The 19,073-nt window shown below is 39.6% G+C and overlaps 3 protein-coding genes across 3 annotated transcripts; 1 reads left to right on the top strand and 2 right to left on the bottom strand.

The window, feature by feature from the left end:
* Positions 1-1,437: 1,437 nt before the first annotated feature.
* Positions 1,438-7,000, bottom strand: LOC116248263 (glutamate receptor 3.3-like). The gene is given in 8 exon segments (XM_031620949.2): positions 1,438-2,107; positions 2,195-2,598; positions 2,679-2,710; positions 3,727-4,004; positions 4,092-4,597; positions 4,600-5,439; positions 6,171-6,482; positions 6,728-7,000. Coding segments are annotated over 7 exon segments (2,736 nt in total). The 5' UTR covers positions 6,436-6,482; positions 6,728-7,000; the 3' UTR covers positions 1,438-1,696.
* Positions 7,001-10,308: 3,308 nt separating this feature from the next.
* On the top strand, positions 10,309-14,973 carry LOC116246648 (probable protein phosphatase 2C 27). Its single transcript, XM_031618445.2, has 4 exons — positions 10,309-10,974; positions 12,647-12,841; positions 13,846-14,051; positions 14,171-14,973. The coding sequence occupies exons 1-4, from the start codon at positions 10,774-10,776 to the stop codon at positions 14,727-14,729; spliced, it is 1,161 nt and encodes a 386-aa protein (XP_031474305.1). The 5' UTR covers positions 10,309-10,773; the 3' UTR covers positions 14,730-14,973.
* Positions 14,974-15,629: 656 nt separating this feature from the next.
* On the bottom strand, positions 15,630-18,333 carry LOC116249310 (F-box/kelch-repeat protein At5g42350-like). The gene has a single exon (XM_031622547.2). The coding sequence runs from the start codon at positions 17,812-17,814 to the stop codon at positions 15,766-15,768; it is 2,049 nt and encodes a 682-aa protein (XP_031478407.1). The 5' UTR covers positions 17,815-18,333; the 3' UTR covers positions 15,630-15,765.
* Between the last annotated feature and the right edge of the window lie 740 nt (positions 18,334-19,073).

Genomic DNA, 19,073 nt, shown 5'->3' with positions numbered 1-19,073 from the left:
ATGGTCTTGCTTTTTTTGGTATTGCGGTGACGTCTTGTCAACAATTTTGTCAATGACTTTTCCATTTTATCAGCTTTTGTTCTCGCTCGCCAACTGATGTGTAGTGTAGCTGGTCGGACCTACAACTCATAAACAACACATCTCAAGTTCGATTTCCATGAGTGTTACACCCCTGTTGGAGGTTAATAGATGAGGGTGAAGTTCTACGGCCTATTAGTACAGGAGTTGTATTTTCCCCCCTCCCCCCTTCTCTCTCTCTTCAGCTTCCCTTGATCTTATTGAACACTATTAACTTGGCTATGATAATTATAAGCGTCCAAATTAAAAAAAGAACCTTCCAAGGTAGCAAAGAACACGTGCTGAAGATCTCCTCTCTCTATAGGTCTGTAGATTTCACTGTCTTTTGGAGATGGGAAAATGTCAATACTTTTGTTCTTGGAACGACTTAGTGCTTGTGATTAATGAATTATGGTTTATTTTCATGACTAACATGACTTTTTATGGAATATATTCATATTGTATCCATGCATGCCCCCGGACCCTGCTCTTGCCGAAGATGAGAGAGAGGGAGAGAGCTTGGGGACAGTGTCAATATGTGGATTGAAAATTGAGGGTAGGGAATTTTGGGAACCTTAAAGAGCCCGTTTGGTAACAGTGATAAGCTGTTACTGTCTCAAGAATCTGCTTCGAAAATTAGAGTAAATTCTTAAAACATTGTGTTTTCATGGTCCACTAATTTGTCTAGTACTTGAAGTACATTCATGAAACAATAACAATAACAAGTCATTACTGTTGTCAAACATGCTCTAATGGACCCATTAAGCATCGACTTATCTGAACATTGGGCTAGCCACGCTACTGAGATGGTTTTTGAATCAGAGATTCACAGAGAGGCGCATTCTACCTACAACGATGGCCCTACAATGATGTTCAGGGTCCATATGGCGAATAGTCCACTATGCAAGAGGGAAGATAAGAACGTGTTGGAGGATATTACTCTTATTGGTGGTTAATCTTCTAGAAAGCAGGTGTTAGCCCTGTACCATTGCAGTGACGGGCCGACGGAGTAAATGATATCCGTGGATTTTATAAGATGACCACAACATTGCTGTTGGGGGGATCAGATTCAAGAAGTTATGCAATTTGTCAACTGTACCATATCGACTTTTCATGTACTTAGCTGACTGTTCCTGTTTGTTTGCGTTCTCAAGTTTAGCTCACGTTTGCAATGATCCAGGTCTTACATAGGCTGTTACATCAATTGCCGACCTTTGAACAGCGCCGTTGTTACTGGAACATATGAACTCATATCAAACAGACAAATGACTTACTTGTGCCATTTAAGTAGATCTTAAACCACGAGATGGGGCAATGGAGCTAGTTACCCCTTGACTGCCTATTTACCTGTATTTGGTTGAAGTAGATGACAGTGTCGTGGAAGTACAGGTACTGTATGTATTTTATAGCTGAGAGGGACTTATGACATGGAGAAACCTCGGGCTGTAGTTTCTGTAAAGGCCTTCGTGAAGCACTGGACTGGATCTTCCTGTACAAAGACTGTAGTTTCTGTAAAGGCCTTTGTGATGCACTGGACTGGATCTTCCTGCGCCTTACGACATTCTTAGAGTATTGAACTATCTAACATTGTAACTTTCTGCAATTTTCTTGGTACTTGAAAATTGATAAAAACAATGATTCAGCCTTCAATGACCACAGTGCTATTCCCAGAAGATACCTGTGTTGGTTTTTCACCCGGCTTGCTTTCATCCTTCTGATCAAGAAACGAAAGAAATCTTTGCATACTTCCCGACCTAGAGTTACCTTCGGCATAAGCAGACACATCTGGTTGGTGATTTTGCTGGCTGAACGTACGTAATATCCTAAGGAAATATACAGAGAGTGCAAGAACTGATGCAATTGCACATATCAGAAAGAGGCCCCAGAAGCTATTTAGGTCAAGCTGATTTGAGCTGATATCTGTGCTCTGTGAACTGCAACCTGTGTTTGTCAGCCATTTGTCATGGATCCTTTGTAGCTCACCACTTTCTGCCAAAGTTAGGATGGCAGTTGAGAAGTCATCAGCTAAAGGAGAATCCCGGGGGAATGCCTGATACAAAATAAACAATAGAAAAACATCCCAACTGTTCAGAAATCCAAAACAATCAGAATTAACTAGATTTACTCGAGTACTTACAAAGCCCCAGCTGCTCTTAGTAAACTCATTTCCTCGAATAGAGAACTTGCAGTATTTTGAGAGAAAAAGATCGACATATGGACGTTCATCAACCACAGCAGCAACACCTCCATTTGCTGGACCTTTCTCTAAGGCTGCTGCATAGGCTTCTGGAGAGCCAAGTTCAATCAGCCTAGACTTTTGTACACCTAGGTCTATCAGATAGTTCTGAGCAAAGGATCCTACTTGGAATCCAACCGGCTCCCCACTTGATATCAAACTCTCAATTCCTGTGATCGGTGAAGAGAGCTGCTGTACAGTAAGTATTGAAGTCAAGCTCGCAGTGTAGCTTGAATTAACTATGAGGACCACAAAGAGCCACACTACAAGCACAAGTCGTCCAAGGACACTAACAACTTCCTCTCCTGCATGATTAACAAGAAATAGTATTTCAGATGATATTGATATGGAGATCAAAGAAATGGTAACCACAAGATGTGCTTACTGTGAGCAAAAAACATTGTTGAGAAGCTAAACCTGCAAGAACCGAAAAAGAAAACCACATAAGATGATAGTTTTAAAGAAAAAACAAACTAAAAGATTAAGCAGACAAAGCTAGTTCAACCCAAAAAATTTTACATGGATAGTCCCATTTTGATAAACTTTGCTACTGCTGGACCTCACAACTTGCAAAGGAAGTAGCCTCTGAAAGGATGTTTGGCCCCAGAATCCACACAGATGAAAGTACTTCTTGTCTACTTACACAGATGTTTTTCAGAAGATTCAATCGTATTTGATGAATAAAATAATATATTCATGCAGAATATGGATCAACTAGAAAGCATTGCAGTGCAGAAATCCTACTCAAATGATTATGCAAACCAGGTCAATTTAGTGATCTTTTGTAATGATCACTCACTAAAAAAACACCTTTGTAAATCATATTTATGCTTACATCTTGTGCAATGGTTATTGTGTATGTCACACTGGTGCCGGCTGCGGATGCAGTAACAATATAGACTATATAGATACACGGACACACACACATAATATATATATATATATATATATATATATATATATATATATATAGAGAGAGAGAGAGAGAGAGAGCCGAAGGATGATAACAACGTCAAGGGCATACTCCCTCACACGATGGAACAACAGTAGTAAATATTGAACCACCAACTCTATGAGCAGCCTTCTGTGCCTACAAACGGAGAAAAACTGACACAATGTCGAAAGATAAGGATAGCTTATCATCGTATGTCTGGGATGTCAGCTCATAAACAGTTCTCTAATAGTACTCTGATGAACATACCAGAACAAATTATTGTTCTTTTTCAAACATCATCATTGGTGAAGTTTCACTCTAATGAGGAGTCAAGCCGAGTCACTTAGAAATATGAAAATGAGTAGAAGAAAAATCGTCAGTTATGAGGTCGCTCTCGAGAGTGATAATGATGCTGTGTAACCAAGGAGCACGTGCTCAAACCAATGCAAGTAAGACAGAAACACAAATATTCCTACAAGCGTGAACCTGTAGAACCTACCAGACAACGGTGACAACTTGATTTCTTGGTGAGCCACGGAAATCTTTATTGACCCTGTGTTCAAGAATCCATACAACTATTCCCATCACAAGAAAAAATGCCACAGTTGCGCCCCACATCTTTAAAGTAAAGGGCCTGAGGAATGCCCAAGCACCTGATTTCACCCTTTTTGTTGGAGCTACAACAACAAGCCCAGACTCTGCATAAGGTTGTGTAAAGTCTACAATCTTTGTTCTGTTGGTAACAATTGCAATGTCCCCAACTGCTGCATCAAAGAACTGCCAAGAAGGAGAAAGAGAAAACGTCAAAATGACGCAGAAAATTGTATTCACCTCAAAAGCAAAGGCTTTTAATTATGCACTCACTCCTGTTTGAACCATCCGTACAAGCTCACGATAGCTTGGGTTTTCTTTACCATTCCCAAATGGTATGAGTTTATAAGGAAGAGGATATGGTAAATTGTTCAATGCAGCTGTAAATACATCTATGCAGAAGCCCTTCACTGTATCACTTTTTTCAGCCAGCGAAACAAATTCCTTATAACTCACTCTGTTGGGGATACCTATTCTTAACTGCCTTCCATTATTTGGGAAAACCCATCCACGAGGTTTTGCTGCCCTCTCCCCAGGCCAGATGACACTACGAAGTTGCTGATTTGAAGCATTTGGAGGCTTGGAGTAGAAGCTTTCTGGCGGCTCCACTGATAAGCCAGAATAATTAGACCAATAACCGATCACTCTGCACCCAGTTCCAACAACATTGATTATATCGTATGCAGGATGAACCAAGTATCTGTCCGAATCAAACTGAATCTTGCCAGTTAAGCCCATGAAATCTGCTTCCAGTACTCTTGTCAGCAACTGCTCCCCCCATTGAATATGCTTAATGCTTGAAGGTTCATCTTGCTTTGTTTTATATCTTTCAATTTTGCATCACTCGAGAAAGAAATAGTACTTCCTCCATCAAGAAAAGCATCGGTTGCATGTGCTATTAGCCATACTGTATCATATGCATATAAACCATAAGTATTCAACCCCAACATTGAGGTTCTCAATTCCTCTTTCTTGACCAAATTGGCCCACCTGGATGTAAAAGCTTTCTTCTGATCTGAATCGGGTACATGCTGTCGTGTCATGAGAACTCCCTGGAGTGAAATTGTTGTCTCAGAATTGGCAGGGTAAGTGTCGAGATAAGAGGAAAGCCAATCAGTAGCTATCCACACATATCCATCGGCAACCATGTCAAGATGCTTTGCAACAGAGAAGATCATAAGACCTGCAACAGGGTCACTGACATGGACAACAATAACTCTTGATTCCATTAATGCCAATTTAACCAGCACATCAGTGATATCACTGTTAGTCGTACCAGGAGGCAATGCGGCTTTGAAAGAAATCTTGCATGTTCTCTCCTGAAGTTTGTCTCCCAAAGCAGAGATACCGTTCCTCCCATAATCATCATCAATATAAAGTGCAACCACCTCTTTCCAGCGGTAATAATCAACAACAGCAGCGATTGCAGACATTTGATACAAATCACTTTGTGTGGTCCTAACGAAAAATGGGTACTGCAGTGAATTAAGAGATGGATCTGTTGCAGCAAAAGACAGAGTTGGAACTTGGAGTTCATTGGCAACATGTGACATCACATGAGCAATCGTAGAGGACTGTGGACCAATTATCGCGACAGTATCCTTCTCCATGAACTGTAGAGCTGCACCAACAAGCAGTTTGGGTAAACATTAGACCAAGCACACTGGGCAAAGAATGTAGAAGTGAAATAAGAAGTGCAAGATCAAATCTATTACTCACGAATTGAACAGTTGTAAGTATAAAAGAAACAAAATGCACTCTGTGGATATCTGAACAAGTGAAGGTTCTGGCATTTAAAGTTACTGAACAGCCAGAAGCGTGTCTCCAAACTCAGAAAGTATGCAATTGTCCTCTTGTTTCATGCTTCTGAAACTCTTTCGAGAGCCCACGTCCATTAAAACTTCTTCAATACTGAAATCTCTATTTCCTTAATTACTTGTTATTATAATATGTACAGGAGCGTTTTCGGAAAAGGTTAGAGGAAAGAGAATACCTTTTCCTTTTACGCTATTTCTTTATATATATATATATATACACACACCTTTTCCTTTTACGTTATTTCTTCTTTGCTTCCTTTAACAGTATTATATTAGTTGCCTTTATGCTTCGTGTCAAAGGCATTTCTTATTTATTTACTTTTCACTTAACATTTCACGCTTCACATCGCTTACATTACATACACGACCTTAAATTGCTCACTTCATGGCAGAAAATCAAAGTTAAACTGTTAAACTCAGCAAGAGCAGTTCACGTATATCTGCTTCGTCCGAATGACAGCTTTGATGTGTCTGAAGGAAGTTAGTGAAGACGCAGAAGTCTAATGAATGTCAATAGAGAAGTCTGACAACATACCTTCAATAATGCCAAGAAAACCACTGGAGTTGGAGTCCAAAGAGGTAACGTTCAGCTTAATTCCATGAAGAACGTTGGAATCGGCATTTATATCATCTACTGCAGCATCAATCGCGATCTTGGCGACGCGGCCTACCGCAGAATCAAATGTGAAAATTGCTCCGACATTCACCACCACTGGCCTCGATGAAACGTTTCGAGCGGCTCCCTCTCCAAAAACTCCATTGTGTAAGACCGTAAACACAAAAAGTAAAACAGGGACCATGGCTCCCACCAACTGCGTTGAGAAACGAACAGAAGACCTTGTGTGAACTGGAGACGGAAATCAGGGAATTAATACTAACACCAATAGCACAAAAACCATAGACAGTATTTTCTTAACTATAGCAATCGCAAGAACACGAAAACCAAACAAGTTGCTGTCATCCAAACACAATTAATCGCCACCGACATGGCGACCAGATCAGTGTATACTAAAAACAAGAATCAGTGGTAATAGAGTGAACTAACAAACTTGAGATTCGATTTCTTGCGACGAAGGTAGTCAGGAAGCTGACCTTTTCAGTCTATTCAGTCTGAAATCAGCAGCAATGAATGGGATGAGACCAACTTCCTTCGCTCGACCATCACCAACTGCTTTATACAAAAGGGAAGCGGAGAGAGAGAGAGAGAGAGAGAGAGGGTCTCCTGGGGGCATTTACGGAGACCAGGCTCAGTTTTTTTACGAGCGTCTATTTTATCAGGATAATTGAAAGCAGAATCTGCGATAAAAAAAAAAAATGATAAAAACTCGAAAGTGGTAGGTGGCTAAAATCAATCTCTCGTGGAAGGCGTCAAGTTCGCTTACTGCAGTTTGGGCAAGTGGGTCATTCCCGGGGAACTTGCTTTTCACTGAGCTTGGCTTTCAGTACAATTTTGACAGGAAGCTCCTACTAAAGAGTTGTTGATTGGAGGAAGAAAAGCATCAGATCCACGACGTTTAAAAGGTGCGCTCCAACCCCTTGAACAGTACAGCAGAGCAATTTTCCACATGCGCCGCTGTGCCTTCTTCCATGTTGCGGGCACACTTGGACACTAGCATCCATGCCCAGCAATAGGAACAATGGCTGAATCTACTATTTTTATTTAATCATTTCAAATTAGTTTTCTGAATTTAAATCTGTCAATGAAAGTTTCTAAAACATAAAATAATATCCTTAAAAGAAAAAATCCTTAAATTCTTTGAATAACTTTAAACTCAGTTTGCCAAGATTAAGTTCCCCAATTGATTGACATGATTATTCGAGTTTGAAGAACAAGAACACCGTTGCGACCCTTCCCACTATCAATATGTTATTAGACCAAAAGAACTTGGAATTAGCGTCAAACACCTGAAACTCTCTATGGTTCATGAAGTTCATGAATGACAAGGATGCTGTCGGTGCCGGAGCCCTCCCTGTTTTCTCTTGACCATTACAGATAGAATTGAAATCCCCCAAACACAAGCGTGGACCTTGCTTATATTCCAGGTTACAACATTTTGCAACATTTTCTGAGCACCTATGTCCGTGAATTATGCAGTTTTTTGTAGGTACGTACTATATGCAGTTGATTGCACCCACTACTGAACAAATTTATGTGTTAGCGCCGTGCATTTAAATTTAGATCTTGCGCTGTTACTTGGCTTTATGCAAAATAATGTAACTCACAATTCCATCTGATCTAAATCTCTGCAGTTATTAGCATTTAAAGTCTCTCTCTAGTTTTTCTGTCTGCAACGCCTTTTTCTGCCAATCCCATCTCTTAATATGCTCATTAAAGACCATTTAAGTTGAATATTGTTATCATAAGTGTGCAAATCGAGAACATGCTTTCAGGGCAGCAAAAAAATGTGCTGAATATCTTTTTGCAATATTACACCATTATGGTTCGTCGTGCAAATGCGAGTGCATGGTTTATTTTTCTCCTCTCAAGCGGCATAGAGCTTTGATCTCTCGAATTGCGAAGAGCCTTGACCAGATGATCAATCCCTCCTTTGAAGTCATTGATGGCAGAGAGCCTTGATATCATTCCTCCTGTGAAGCCATTGCATACATAAACGGTAAGCTCTCTCTCTCTCTCTCTTTCTTTTTATATGTTACTGTCTTGGAATTTGAGATGGTAAGATTATCTTTGTTTTTGCAATGAATGAGTAAGTGTCTGTTCTGTTTGTTCTGTTTATGGCCTATTGCCAACGATCAAGACAGTCTTTTTTTTTATAGGATATATACAAAAGCAGCCTCAACATAAAAAATGATGCCAGGAGTTACAGGGTTTGGGAAATCAAGATCTTTTATTTTTTGTAAATACTTAAGCAATTTATTTATTTACATTTAAATGAAAAAAACAGAAAAATCGTCTAAACACCATGAAAAGAATAGTTAATAACTGACCATAAAAGGAATAGGACCTGATTGATAACTGTGTTCATCAGATCAGTTCCCACATTTGAATATCAACATGACAGAATTGGGATCCTACTACGCATTTTAAAATCCATCACGTTTCAAACCTGAACTCTCTTGGGTACCTTTAAACGATTGAGACATACATGTGAAACGTATGGGTCTTGTGATAATAAACATATTAACAAAAAAATAATTTAAATTTTTAAGTCATTTTTTAATGCTGGTGGCGGATTATGTGTTTCACGAGATGCATCAATTTTTTAAGCTTTGCATACAAGTGGAGAACTGATATTTATAAAATTGTCTTATGGGCCGTTTGGCAATGAGAATAGTTTGTTGTTGTTTCATGAATCTGCCCTAAAGATTGGCTAGGTTCACAAACAAAACACTATGTTACAATGTTTTATGAATATGTTTCAGTCTTTGCTATGGATTCATGAAACTGCAACAAACTGTTGTTGCTGTCAAAGAGCCCAAGGTTTTCATTTTAATCTCAAGAGCATTCAGATTTGGGTTTTCCTTTAAACTTGTTTTCTATAACATATATGCACCGCATATTAGTAAAAAGTTCCTCTCAGAAACCAATTTTCAATATTATTATCATAAAAAAATGAAACTTTAAATGTTAAGGAACTCGTATTTATTTCTTGTGAAACTTGTTTCTGTCTGGAGATTTGTTTCCATTACATTGTAGATTAGTACTGAGAAAGAATGCCCTTCCATGTTCAAATTGCATTATTATAATTCTAATAATCACATGTAGTGATTAACTAATCAACTTCAATGTTTTTCATTGTTAGGTGCCTCTATGTAGACTTCTTTGTTCATATCATTTTTGAGAAACGGGTGCTAGTTCTTCCATATAATATATATATAATTCCTCATTATGTATTCAAAACTCATTCGATGATCCATTCCTCTATCAACGTACATTTTAGAAAACAAGCTTACCTGAAAGTTTTTATACCCTTTACATGTTCTTACCGAATGTGGAGGGAAAAGGAGGTAGATCCCACCGGCCTCTTTCGAAATATGCGAAAGATTATGTATACCTGTCCTTTTATATCTTAATATGTTTTAGTTGTTCAATTTCACCAAATCTGTTCATATATAATTGTGATTATAGATGCAAATGGATCAGAATTAGATCTCTGAAATGCATAAACAGGTGTACCCGCTGCACTCAAGGAAAGGAAGTCCAAAATTCAAACTCAACCGCTTGCACCCTCAATATGATTCCATGGTCGGCTTGAAAAAAGATCGACCTCTTGACCTAAATCATCTTCTTTATTGCAAATTTCAACTCTTTAGATTATCAAAATCTGACAATTTTATAACTTTGTTCTTTCAAATATTATGAGACCAACCATGTCAAACAGACGAATGGCAGTTATATTCGGTTAAAGCAATTTCAAACATTGGAATGCAAATGGCATTGGTTCATGATCTTTTACATAAACTTCTCTTGGATAATTGGATTTGAAATAAAGAAATCAATAGCATGAAAGCTAAGTTTCTGCTGCACTATCTTGGCATTTTGATTTTCTTGACGAAACTTTGGAAAGATTTGGCGTCGATTCGTGAGGGATAATTTTGAAATTCTACTAGAAAACTGTTGGGGAGGTGGGTTGTCTCCACGTGTCCAAACAAGGGCGATCAATAACTAGTGGTTAAATGGGCGGGTGTGGGGTGGAATTGGTGGGAAGGGGAAGGCTTGGCGGCACGCTCGGCGATTTATTTTACAGTATTTTAATCCCCAGAATCAAAGACAAAAGGGAAGAGAACAACAGACGTCCCGGGATTGATCAAATAGAGATGATCGCGGAAGTGTCTCCTCTTCAATTATTACAATTCCTGCAATTGTTTTAGACGTTTACTTCTTCGGCAACAGCTTGGTTGATGTATTTTGGGAAGTTGGTTTTCTCTGAGATCATTGCTGAAGCGGACTTCTTTCTTGGGCAGTTCATGAGAAATCTCCATTGGGTTGTCGTCTTAAATCTTCACCTGCGAACTGTCACACCGTTCCTGTGGTTTTTCTTCTTCGGAAAATTCAGTTATTCTTCAACTTTGGGCAAAATTTTGGGGACCAAATTCCGTTTTAGTATTTAAATTTTCTGGGAATCTTGTGGATTGAACGATCAACCAGAAAAGGTGAAATTTATGTTTTGGGGAGCGAAATGGCCGCCGGCGCTGGTCTGTCACCACCATTGGCAGTTTTAGAGAGTGGATATGGTAAAGACAATGGGGCTCTCTTGGAAAATTCAGGTGCAGAGGGTCGGGAGAATGCGAAGCAATCAAAGGGCGGAAGGCCACCACGCAGTCTTTCCACCATTCAGCTTTGCGGCCGTGCGGTCCGCCATGCAAATTCGGCAGACTTGGTGAGTTTTTTGGCCTGCTTTTGTTTCCTGATCTCTTTGATCTGGCCTGGTGTGTCCTTATCATATTTGTTGCTTTTTTCCTTTCATTTTTCTTCCCCATTGATGTGGAAGATGGTATCTCTCATTAGAATGTGATTGATTTTGTTGTCGAATTCCTAATGTACTTTTCGTATCTGGTACTTTATTACTTGTAGTTACATCATTAGAGGTTCTTGGTTAAGCGAATCGAACAGAACAGGGCATTGATCTTCTTTTTTCATTTTATAGACGGAACATTTTTTTAGCAATGGCAAGGTTCGTTGCCAACCTCTACATTTTACGGTTTCTCGTTCTTTTCGCTCACCTCGTCCTTAGATTAAATTGAAAAGTACCTTTTCTTTAATTAGACAAATGCAAAAAATCAACCATTAAAAACGTAAATCTCATGACATATTAAATTAATAAATTTTGCTTTTTCTTGGTAAACAATCCATCAACGCATGGTTAACTTTTTGCGGGCTTTCTGCAGGAAACAGTAAGGAAAAAACAATTTCCAGTTTATCAGAAGTTTGTGGTCATTTAATGCTTTATCATTGCATTAACATGCTTGAGATATTAATCCATGTTACTATTTGAGGCCATTTGCTTCCTAGAACTTTGCTAAGAATAGCACCTCGAAGTGTCTCAATATTTTCTTCACCATGAGTTTGTTAAACGTATAAGAACCGATCAGCAAAAGATACGAGACGCAGAAAGCAGAACAGGAATTATGCGATGGAAAAAAGTAAAAACTCGTCTCACTTTTCAGAAGCCTTTAGCACGATGCTTTAAACATTTAGGCAATTTTCTTACGCATATATTAAGATTCTGATCATAAAAACACCCCATTTCTGGGAATAATCACATATCCAAATGCGGTATAGTAAAAACGTAGTCTTGAACATCTTGTGATAACATTGCCATGTTATGCTGATATTTGCGACTGCTTAAAATTTCCAGAACAATTTGAATAATTCTCAGATGGTAATAGATATGACCTTGTTTTGTTTAACATCTTCATGTCTCAAAATCCCCTGTGCGTATTCAACTCATGTATTTATGCAGTAGCATCCATTCATCACTCCGTGTTACAAATTAGGAGACTTTGTGAACTTAGAAACATTTATAAGGCAAACATATAATTGGTAAACTGACTGAGCATATGAATTTGTCTGTAAAAGTGAAGGTTTCCAAGGTAAGAACCTTAGGGTCATACCTTAAAACGGACATGCTCTAAGAAAGGAATAGACCAAGCAGAAGCTTGTGTTCTTAAAAACGGAGTTACTGTCTCACATAAAGTTTGAAGTTTACGTGTTCGTTCCTACTAAGTTACTTCACAGACTTCACTTACTAAGAATGGTCCTTTCCTGGCTGTTGACAAAGTTGAAATTTCACACATCTGCGTTTCAGTTGGGTGCCAGTGGTTGTAACAATGTAGATATACTATGTCAATTGCTTTCTCTTTCTCTTGCTGTTGCTATCAAGCACTTAGACAGAGGTCGGACATAGAATACATTTTATGATGACTGCATTTTGTTTGATTGAAAGCTGTGAAGCATAACTATGACATTCAGTCCTATTGTTTCCTTCCTCTCGCAAAATTTTTGCACAGGTCGACCTATAAAATGAATAATTCAAAATCATTTTATTGCAGGACGTGGACTTTGGAAGTTTGGATTTTAAGTCACCATCAGAGGAAAAGGGTGGGTTTCTGCCGATATTTCGTTCAGGAAGCTATGCTGAGATAGGGCCAAAGCCATATATGGAAGATGAGCACATCTGCGTTGATAATTTAGTAGAGTATCTAGGACCAACAGTTGACTGCCAATTTGCAGGTGCTTTTTATGGAGTGAGTTAATTTTCCTTCTTCCTGTAAATTTGGTTATTCAAGTACTTGAATTGGAGCAGCAGTTCTTCACTGAAATTTCACTAGGGTAAAAGGTAAGTTGACTATTGAAGAATCTATAACCCAGAGTCGTAAACAAGCATGTTTACCTAATTAAGATCGCCTGAATAACAGAACTAGAATAGAAACAGGAAGAGTGATTACTGCCCTTATGTAATGGAGCATTTACTCCCGAAACAATATTGTAGTCTTCAAGTGGTGAGGAATCTCCATCCGAGCGTATTTCATGGGTCTATTTTATCTCTTGCATGGTGTTTTTCCAAAGTTACCTCACTGAGAATACCGTACTTCATATCAATTACCTGAACAATACCCATTTTAGGAAGTTCTTTTCGCCTAAGTGGAACGAGTCCAACACGGCAAACTGGACTATCAACAGCCTCAGATGCCCAAGTGGGAAGGGACACCTTCCAAGAGATGTCTGAGAGATACTCATAGATTATACATGAACGATATTCAAGTGATGACATGAAGACACGAATACACTTTCTATGAAAAGAACGATCACAAGCAAGGTAATATTCTTTTCAAAAAAAGAAGATTCTTCAAGCAAGGTAATCTTTTCATGAACATTTGAGATATTTTAACTTTTGAATCTTCACAAAATAAGATTCTTCACCATCCGATTTTCCTCGTGGAAAGGGAACTGGGATTGCATATGAAGAGTATTGTTGGACAGAGAAGTGCAAATATCAGCCGATACACATGGTTGGGTTGATTAAGCCTGGCCTGGGGAGCCGGAGGGTAAATGAGCTAATGCTACACACCGAGCTCCAGCTCAACATCATAATAAACCGAACTTGTTTAAAGTTGGTTCTCTCCTTATTATTTGCACGCAGATACATGGAACAGGGGAATATCAGCACGCATTCCTGTAGATTGATTTATTTCTGCAGTTCAGATAACAACTTCCTGTAATTTTTTAACAACTTCTATCATTTAGCCAGGTATTTGATGGACATGGTGGACGTGATGCTGCAGTTTTTACTCAGAAAAATATCCTCAAATTCATAGTTGAGGACACAGAGTTCACCAATTGCCTAGACAAAGCAATAAGAAATGCATTTGTAAAAGCTGATCAAGCATTGGCAAGTACATGCGCTCTTGATACCTCCTCTGGAACCACTGCACTGACTGCATTTATTTCTGGAAGGTAAACGCCTCTTGATATAGATCTTCGCAGTTATGCCAGAACGGCAGCCAATTTCTGGCACATTTGTCTGTTTGTGAGAACCAAATTGCTTGCCTAATATCTATCTCTGTACTGGATAGGACCCTGGTTGTTGCAAATGCGGGTGATTGTCGGGCTGTGTTGGGAAAACGAGGCAGAGCTGTTGAAATGTCCAGGGATCACAAACCCAATTGCAGCATTGAGAAGCTAAGAATAGAGAAGTTAGGGGGTACCGTTTATGATGGATATTTGAATGGTCAATTATCAGTTGCAAGAGCTCTAGGAGATTGGCACATGAAAGGCCCGAAAGGATCCTTCGGCCCGCTCAGTGCAGAGCCTGAGTTGAAGCAGGTTATACTCACAGATGAAGATGAGTTTCTGATAATGGGTTGTGATGGACTTTGGGATGTCATGAGCAGCCAGTGCGCAGTAACAATAGCTAGGAAGGAGCTCATGCTACATAATGATCCAGAGAGATGCTCAAGGGAACTAGTAAGGGAAGCTCTGAAGCGCAATACATGTGATAACTTGACAGTTATTGTTGTTTGCTTCTCGCCTGAGCCACCCCCTCGAATTGAGATACCGAAGACCCGAGTTAGGAGAAGCATATCAGCTGAAGGATTGAGTTTCCTCAAGGAAGTGTTAGACAGCAATATTTGAGGATATGCATATTTGGGCAATTGAATTTTTCTGTTTTTATTTACTTCATTCAATTTTAGGTTCTGATTTTTTATGTAAATGGGGATTTAGATGGCGTCTGCTGATGGTCTGGCTTGGCATTAGTTCAACTACACTAGAAATAAAATTTGTAGAAGATGATCTTTTTAGTCCAGATGAGTCTGTGTAACAATTGTACATCTGAGGCTACATTTTTCATTTAATAGAAAGGGTCAAATTCTTTAAATTCCTTACTTTTCTTTCTTGAAGACTGGCTCTCATTCCTTGAGTATGGATCTCTATAGGATGCAGGCATGATTTTGGAGCTTTCTGTTTTCTTTTGGCTATATTTATCTGGTTCAGATGCGATTGCCCTGTGTTTAGTTTATTCAATTCTGATGGCTTGAATTGAACGTTGCAAACACTTTGGTTCAGATATTAGTATATCTTTCCAGAGTTGAAAACCTAACGAGAGAAAGTTGACATGATTGATGATCTAAACGCTAGCATAACGTGCAGAAAGTTTTTCCAAAGGCAGACAGCAAACTAACTCTAGCGAGCAAGTTTTATCTCAAGCATAAAAACCGCAGATAAAAAGGCATCAGACCTACTGCCTGCTTTGATATGCAAGCTCGAGAGCAGGCCCAGGAGGGAATTCGAACCAAGAATCCTTGGCCAAAGCAGCGCACGTTTTCCCAATCCAACCATTATATTCCACCCGTCATGGCGTCTCCACAGCTTATGGACAGAGTTGAAAAATAAGAAAGCCACTTAAATTAAAACCATAAAAATGCTAGCCGGAAAGTGAGCGGAGACGACAGCATAGCTGGACCTGGTGATATCCTTGTCTTCCAGACTTCCATAGATACAAATATATCAGAGCAATGAAAAAGCAGAGGAACATGCTTGAGATTTGGGATCTGTGACACAACCCCTTTTATTTCAAAGAATAAAAGTAGCATGCACACTAGAGATATCAATTATGAAACATACACAAGCACCCCAATCAACAAATGAATTAGGAAACTGAATTAGCAAGTTACAAGTTCAACATTACCATCGACTTTGTGAGGCATGAAGAAGCATCTAAATCTATTTTCACATGCTTTCTGGAGATGTGACTCCACTTCACAACTGAGTCTGAAGTACAACATACAGTAAGGAAATTCAACACCTGACCAAAGACTTTAAACATTTCAATACCATATATTTTATCGCCATGAGCAACAAATGCAGCATTCCAGTCCATCGGAGCATCAGGGTGCCTTGATATCTCTGTCCATACATGCAATGTGAGATCCAACTCCCACAGCTTGCGTACTGCTCTATCCTGTCTACCGAATCGGCCGTCTCTCTCAGACCAAGAGACACATAGTATGAAAAGCCGTCCATCACAAGACACTAGCTTTGGAAAATACTCTAAGAGACGAGGAGGGAAATTGGGAGTCTGGATTATGAACCAAACTCTCATTTCTATATCATACGATGCAAGTTTGTCAGATTCAGAATAAACATAAAACTTCCCATTACATACAGCACCAGAGCGAACGGCTCCAAAATCAGCAGGCAAGCTTTTAATGTCAGCCCACTTGTTGGATGCTGGATCATATACTTCTGCACTATTCAGCGGTTGATCCCATGATCCCTGGCCGCCAACAACAATCAACAGAAACCTCCTGTCCTTTGTCCCAGAATAATTGTTTTGCTCTTCCACAGACTCGCTCGTACTACATTCAGCGCATGAAGAACCGCATGCTTTTATATCTTCAGGTAAGGTCTCAATTTCACTAAACAGATGCCTTAATTGACGTCTCTGTGAAAATCTATGAGGATCTCCATACACATCAGACACGGCACCTAGATGTGACTTTGCACGACGCATTCTGCTTACCGTGGCAATTCCACGGACTTTTGTCAATCGATTATTACCCTCTCTTTGCTGCTCCACTTGCAATCCATCACTAAACAAACTCCCATGCAGAACAGAACAACCAGAAGCAACCTCAAGCACACCAACAACAGGTGCAGATCTGGCAGTATTCATTGGAGCGGCTTTTCTCCACAAGCCGGTAAAAGGATTAAAGACCAAGACACCTTTGTGCGTCTTGAAAGTCGTCTTCTCGACCTTGCCAGACATATTCAGACCAGAACAACCACCTATGACATAGATAGATGTTCCAACACTCGCCACGGAGAATAAGAACCTTCCCCTCAATATACGGGCATCGATTTTGTGCCAAGAGCCAAGTGAAACATCCAGCGCCTGGATCTCTCCCGCACAATATCCATCCTTCATGCCACCGAAAAGGAATAACCATGGACTTTGATATGAATAATCACATCTCATCTGCATAAAATGAGGTGTGCTTGTCAACAATCTCCACCTTTTACACACCATTCTTGCATTCATGACAGTGGCAAAAGGAACTCTTGCCAGACACATCTCAAGAATATCATCAGGAAGTGAAAGCTCCACAGTGTTGCTTGACGGCAGATCCTTTTTCTCTTTATAATCAGATAATCTACAAGCATCCATCTCCTTTCTGCTAGTTCTCTTCCGAAACATCTCAGCCATGCCAGAAGCAAAGCAATCTATACTAATCCTTTCGCGTTCGGGGCTTCCGTTTCCAGTCTGGGCGGAAGCACATCCAGGACTGGCAAACGTAGTTTCATCTCCTCCGTTCGAAATCCTCCTGATGCTACCATCTGCAAGGCCATCCCTCCTTCCTAATTGACACTCATCGATCATATCCGCGCCAACCCGACAGCCCCCCGTTTTCACATGGAAGCCAAGGCAGCCCAAACTGAGACCTTCATCCTTCCCTTCTTCATCTCCCTCGCCTCCTTGACCAATCTTCCTCATCCGCCGGCTGACGCCCCTCATCAGCCGACTCGGCACACCCGCGGCCCCCAATTCCGGCTGCATTTTGCGGAGCGCCCATCGGAACAATGCCGCCCTCGGCGACCCAGCCTGCTGTGCTCTCGGGGTCTCAGCCTGAGGTACGCCGCTCGGAGACGCTTCTCCGGCTTCCTGCCAGAAGAATTTCTTTTTATCAGTCGGTCCATCGAGACCACCCAGGATAACCATCGTCGCAAAGAAACTCCACGGAAAGCAATCAGCTGAGAATCGTGTTCATCAAATTCACCCCAATTGCTTCCTTTACTTCATAGGTTTCTGCATCAAAAACCAATAATCCGCAGAATCGTAGCCCTAATTTCCTCCAACCAACCCTTGACTTCAACCACCAAATTTCGGACGGCCACGCCAACAGAGCCGAAGAATGACAAAATTGAAGAGCTAGCGGCAATCAAGAAGCGAAAAGCATCGATAACCGCAATGGAATGAACCCATTTTTAAAACAGACTCAAGCACATAAACTTACTTTCCAGCATAATCAAAAAGCCCACATGCAAGCCAAATCGTGACTCAGAAAGAGCAGGAGAAACCTAGAAAACCTGTTGTACAGATAATTCCGGCCACCGGAAGACGGCCAAATGGACGGAAATGGTGGGAAGGACACGGTGGATTCACGCCGTGGTGACTCCTAGCGATCACTGTTTCTCACTTCTCAGTTTCTCACTCACACACCATACTCTGTAACTGAAGGATTTTTATAATCTCAATTATTTTTATCGCCTGCATTTATTTTGTGTAGTTGGCGGGCTGCGGGTCTTCCTTGCCTATCCTTTTCCCTTTTCTTTATTTCCAAATTCGTTCCAAAGCTTTCACAGCTTGTCTTAAAAAATGCACCGCAAAGTTTGTTGTTATTGTTTATTAATAACGATCGCTTTCACTATAAAAGTCACGCGTTTTTGTGATGTGCGAAGGAAAAATATTCGATAAATATTTATTTATTTTTCATACACCTACAGTATATAAAATATAAAAAATAAGAAAAAAAATTATAATATGTTACCTAATGCAATGGAAATAGAAACTGAACGGAAGTGGCCTCAATGATAATGATTTAGTTGGAATCTTCTTATTTAAATCAAAATTATGGAGGCTTTTGGATGACATTTTCAAATAAATTGGTTTTTGTGAGAACCAAATTTTAAGAAAAATTATTATAAAATTTGGTTTAGCTATTTGGATAATAAAAGTGAAAACTTAATTTGGGGCAAAAATTATTTTTTATTTGAAAATTTTGGGTTAGATAAGTTTGATTTAATCAAACTTTTCAATGCAAACCTGCTGCGAGTTAGACTCTCTACTCTTATTCATTATCTCTAAAGACTTTAATTTATTTACTTGAGTTAGAATTTGACAAACATAATATCTTGTACTTGACTTACACACAATTCAAATTTAAAAATTTATTATTTGAGAAAAAACCAAAAGTTCAT

Source organism: Nymphaea colorata, chromosome 2 (assembly GCF_008831285.2).
Source record: "Nymphaea colorata isolate Beijing-Zhang1983 chromosome 2, ASM883128v2, whole genome shotgun sequence".
NCBI classification, from domain to species: Eukaryota; Viridiplantae; Streptophyta; class Magnoliopsida; order Nymphaeales; family Nymphaeaceae; genus Nymphaea; species Nymphaea colorata.
This window is presented reverse-complemented; position numbering and strand designations above follow the sequence as displayed.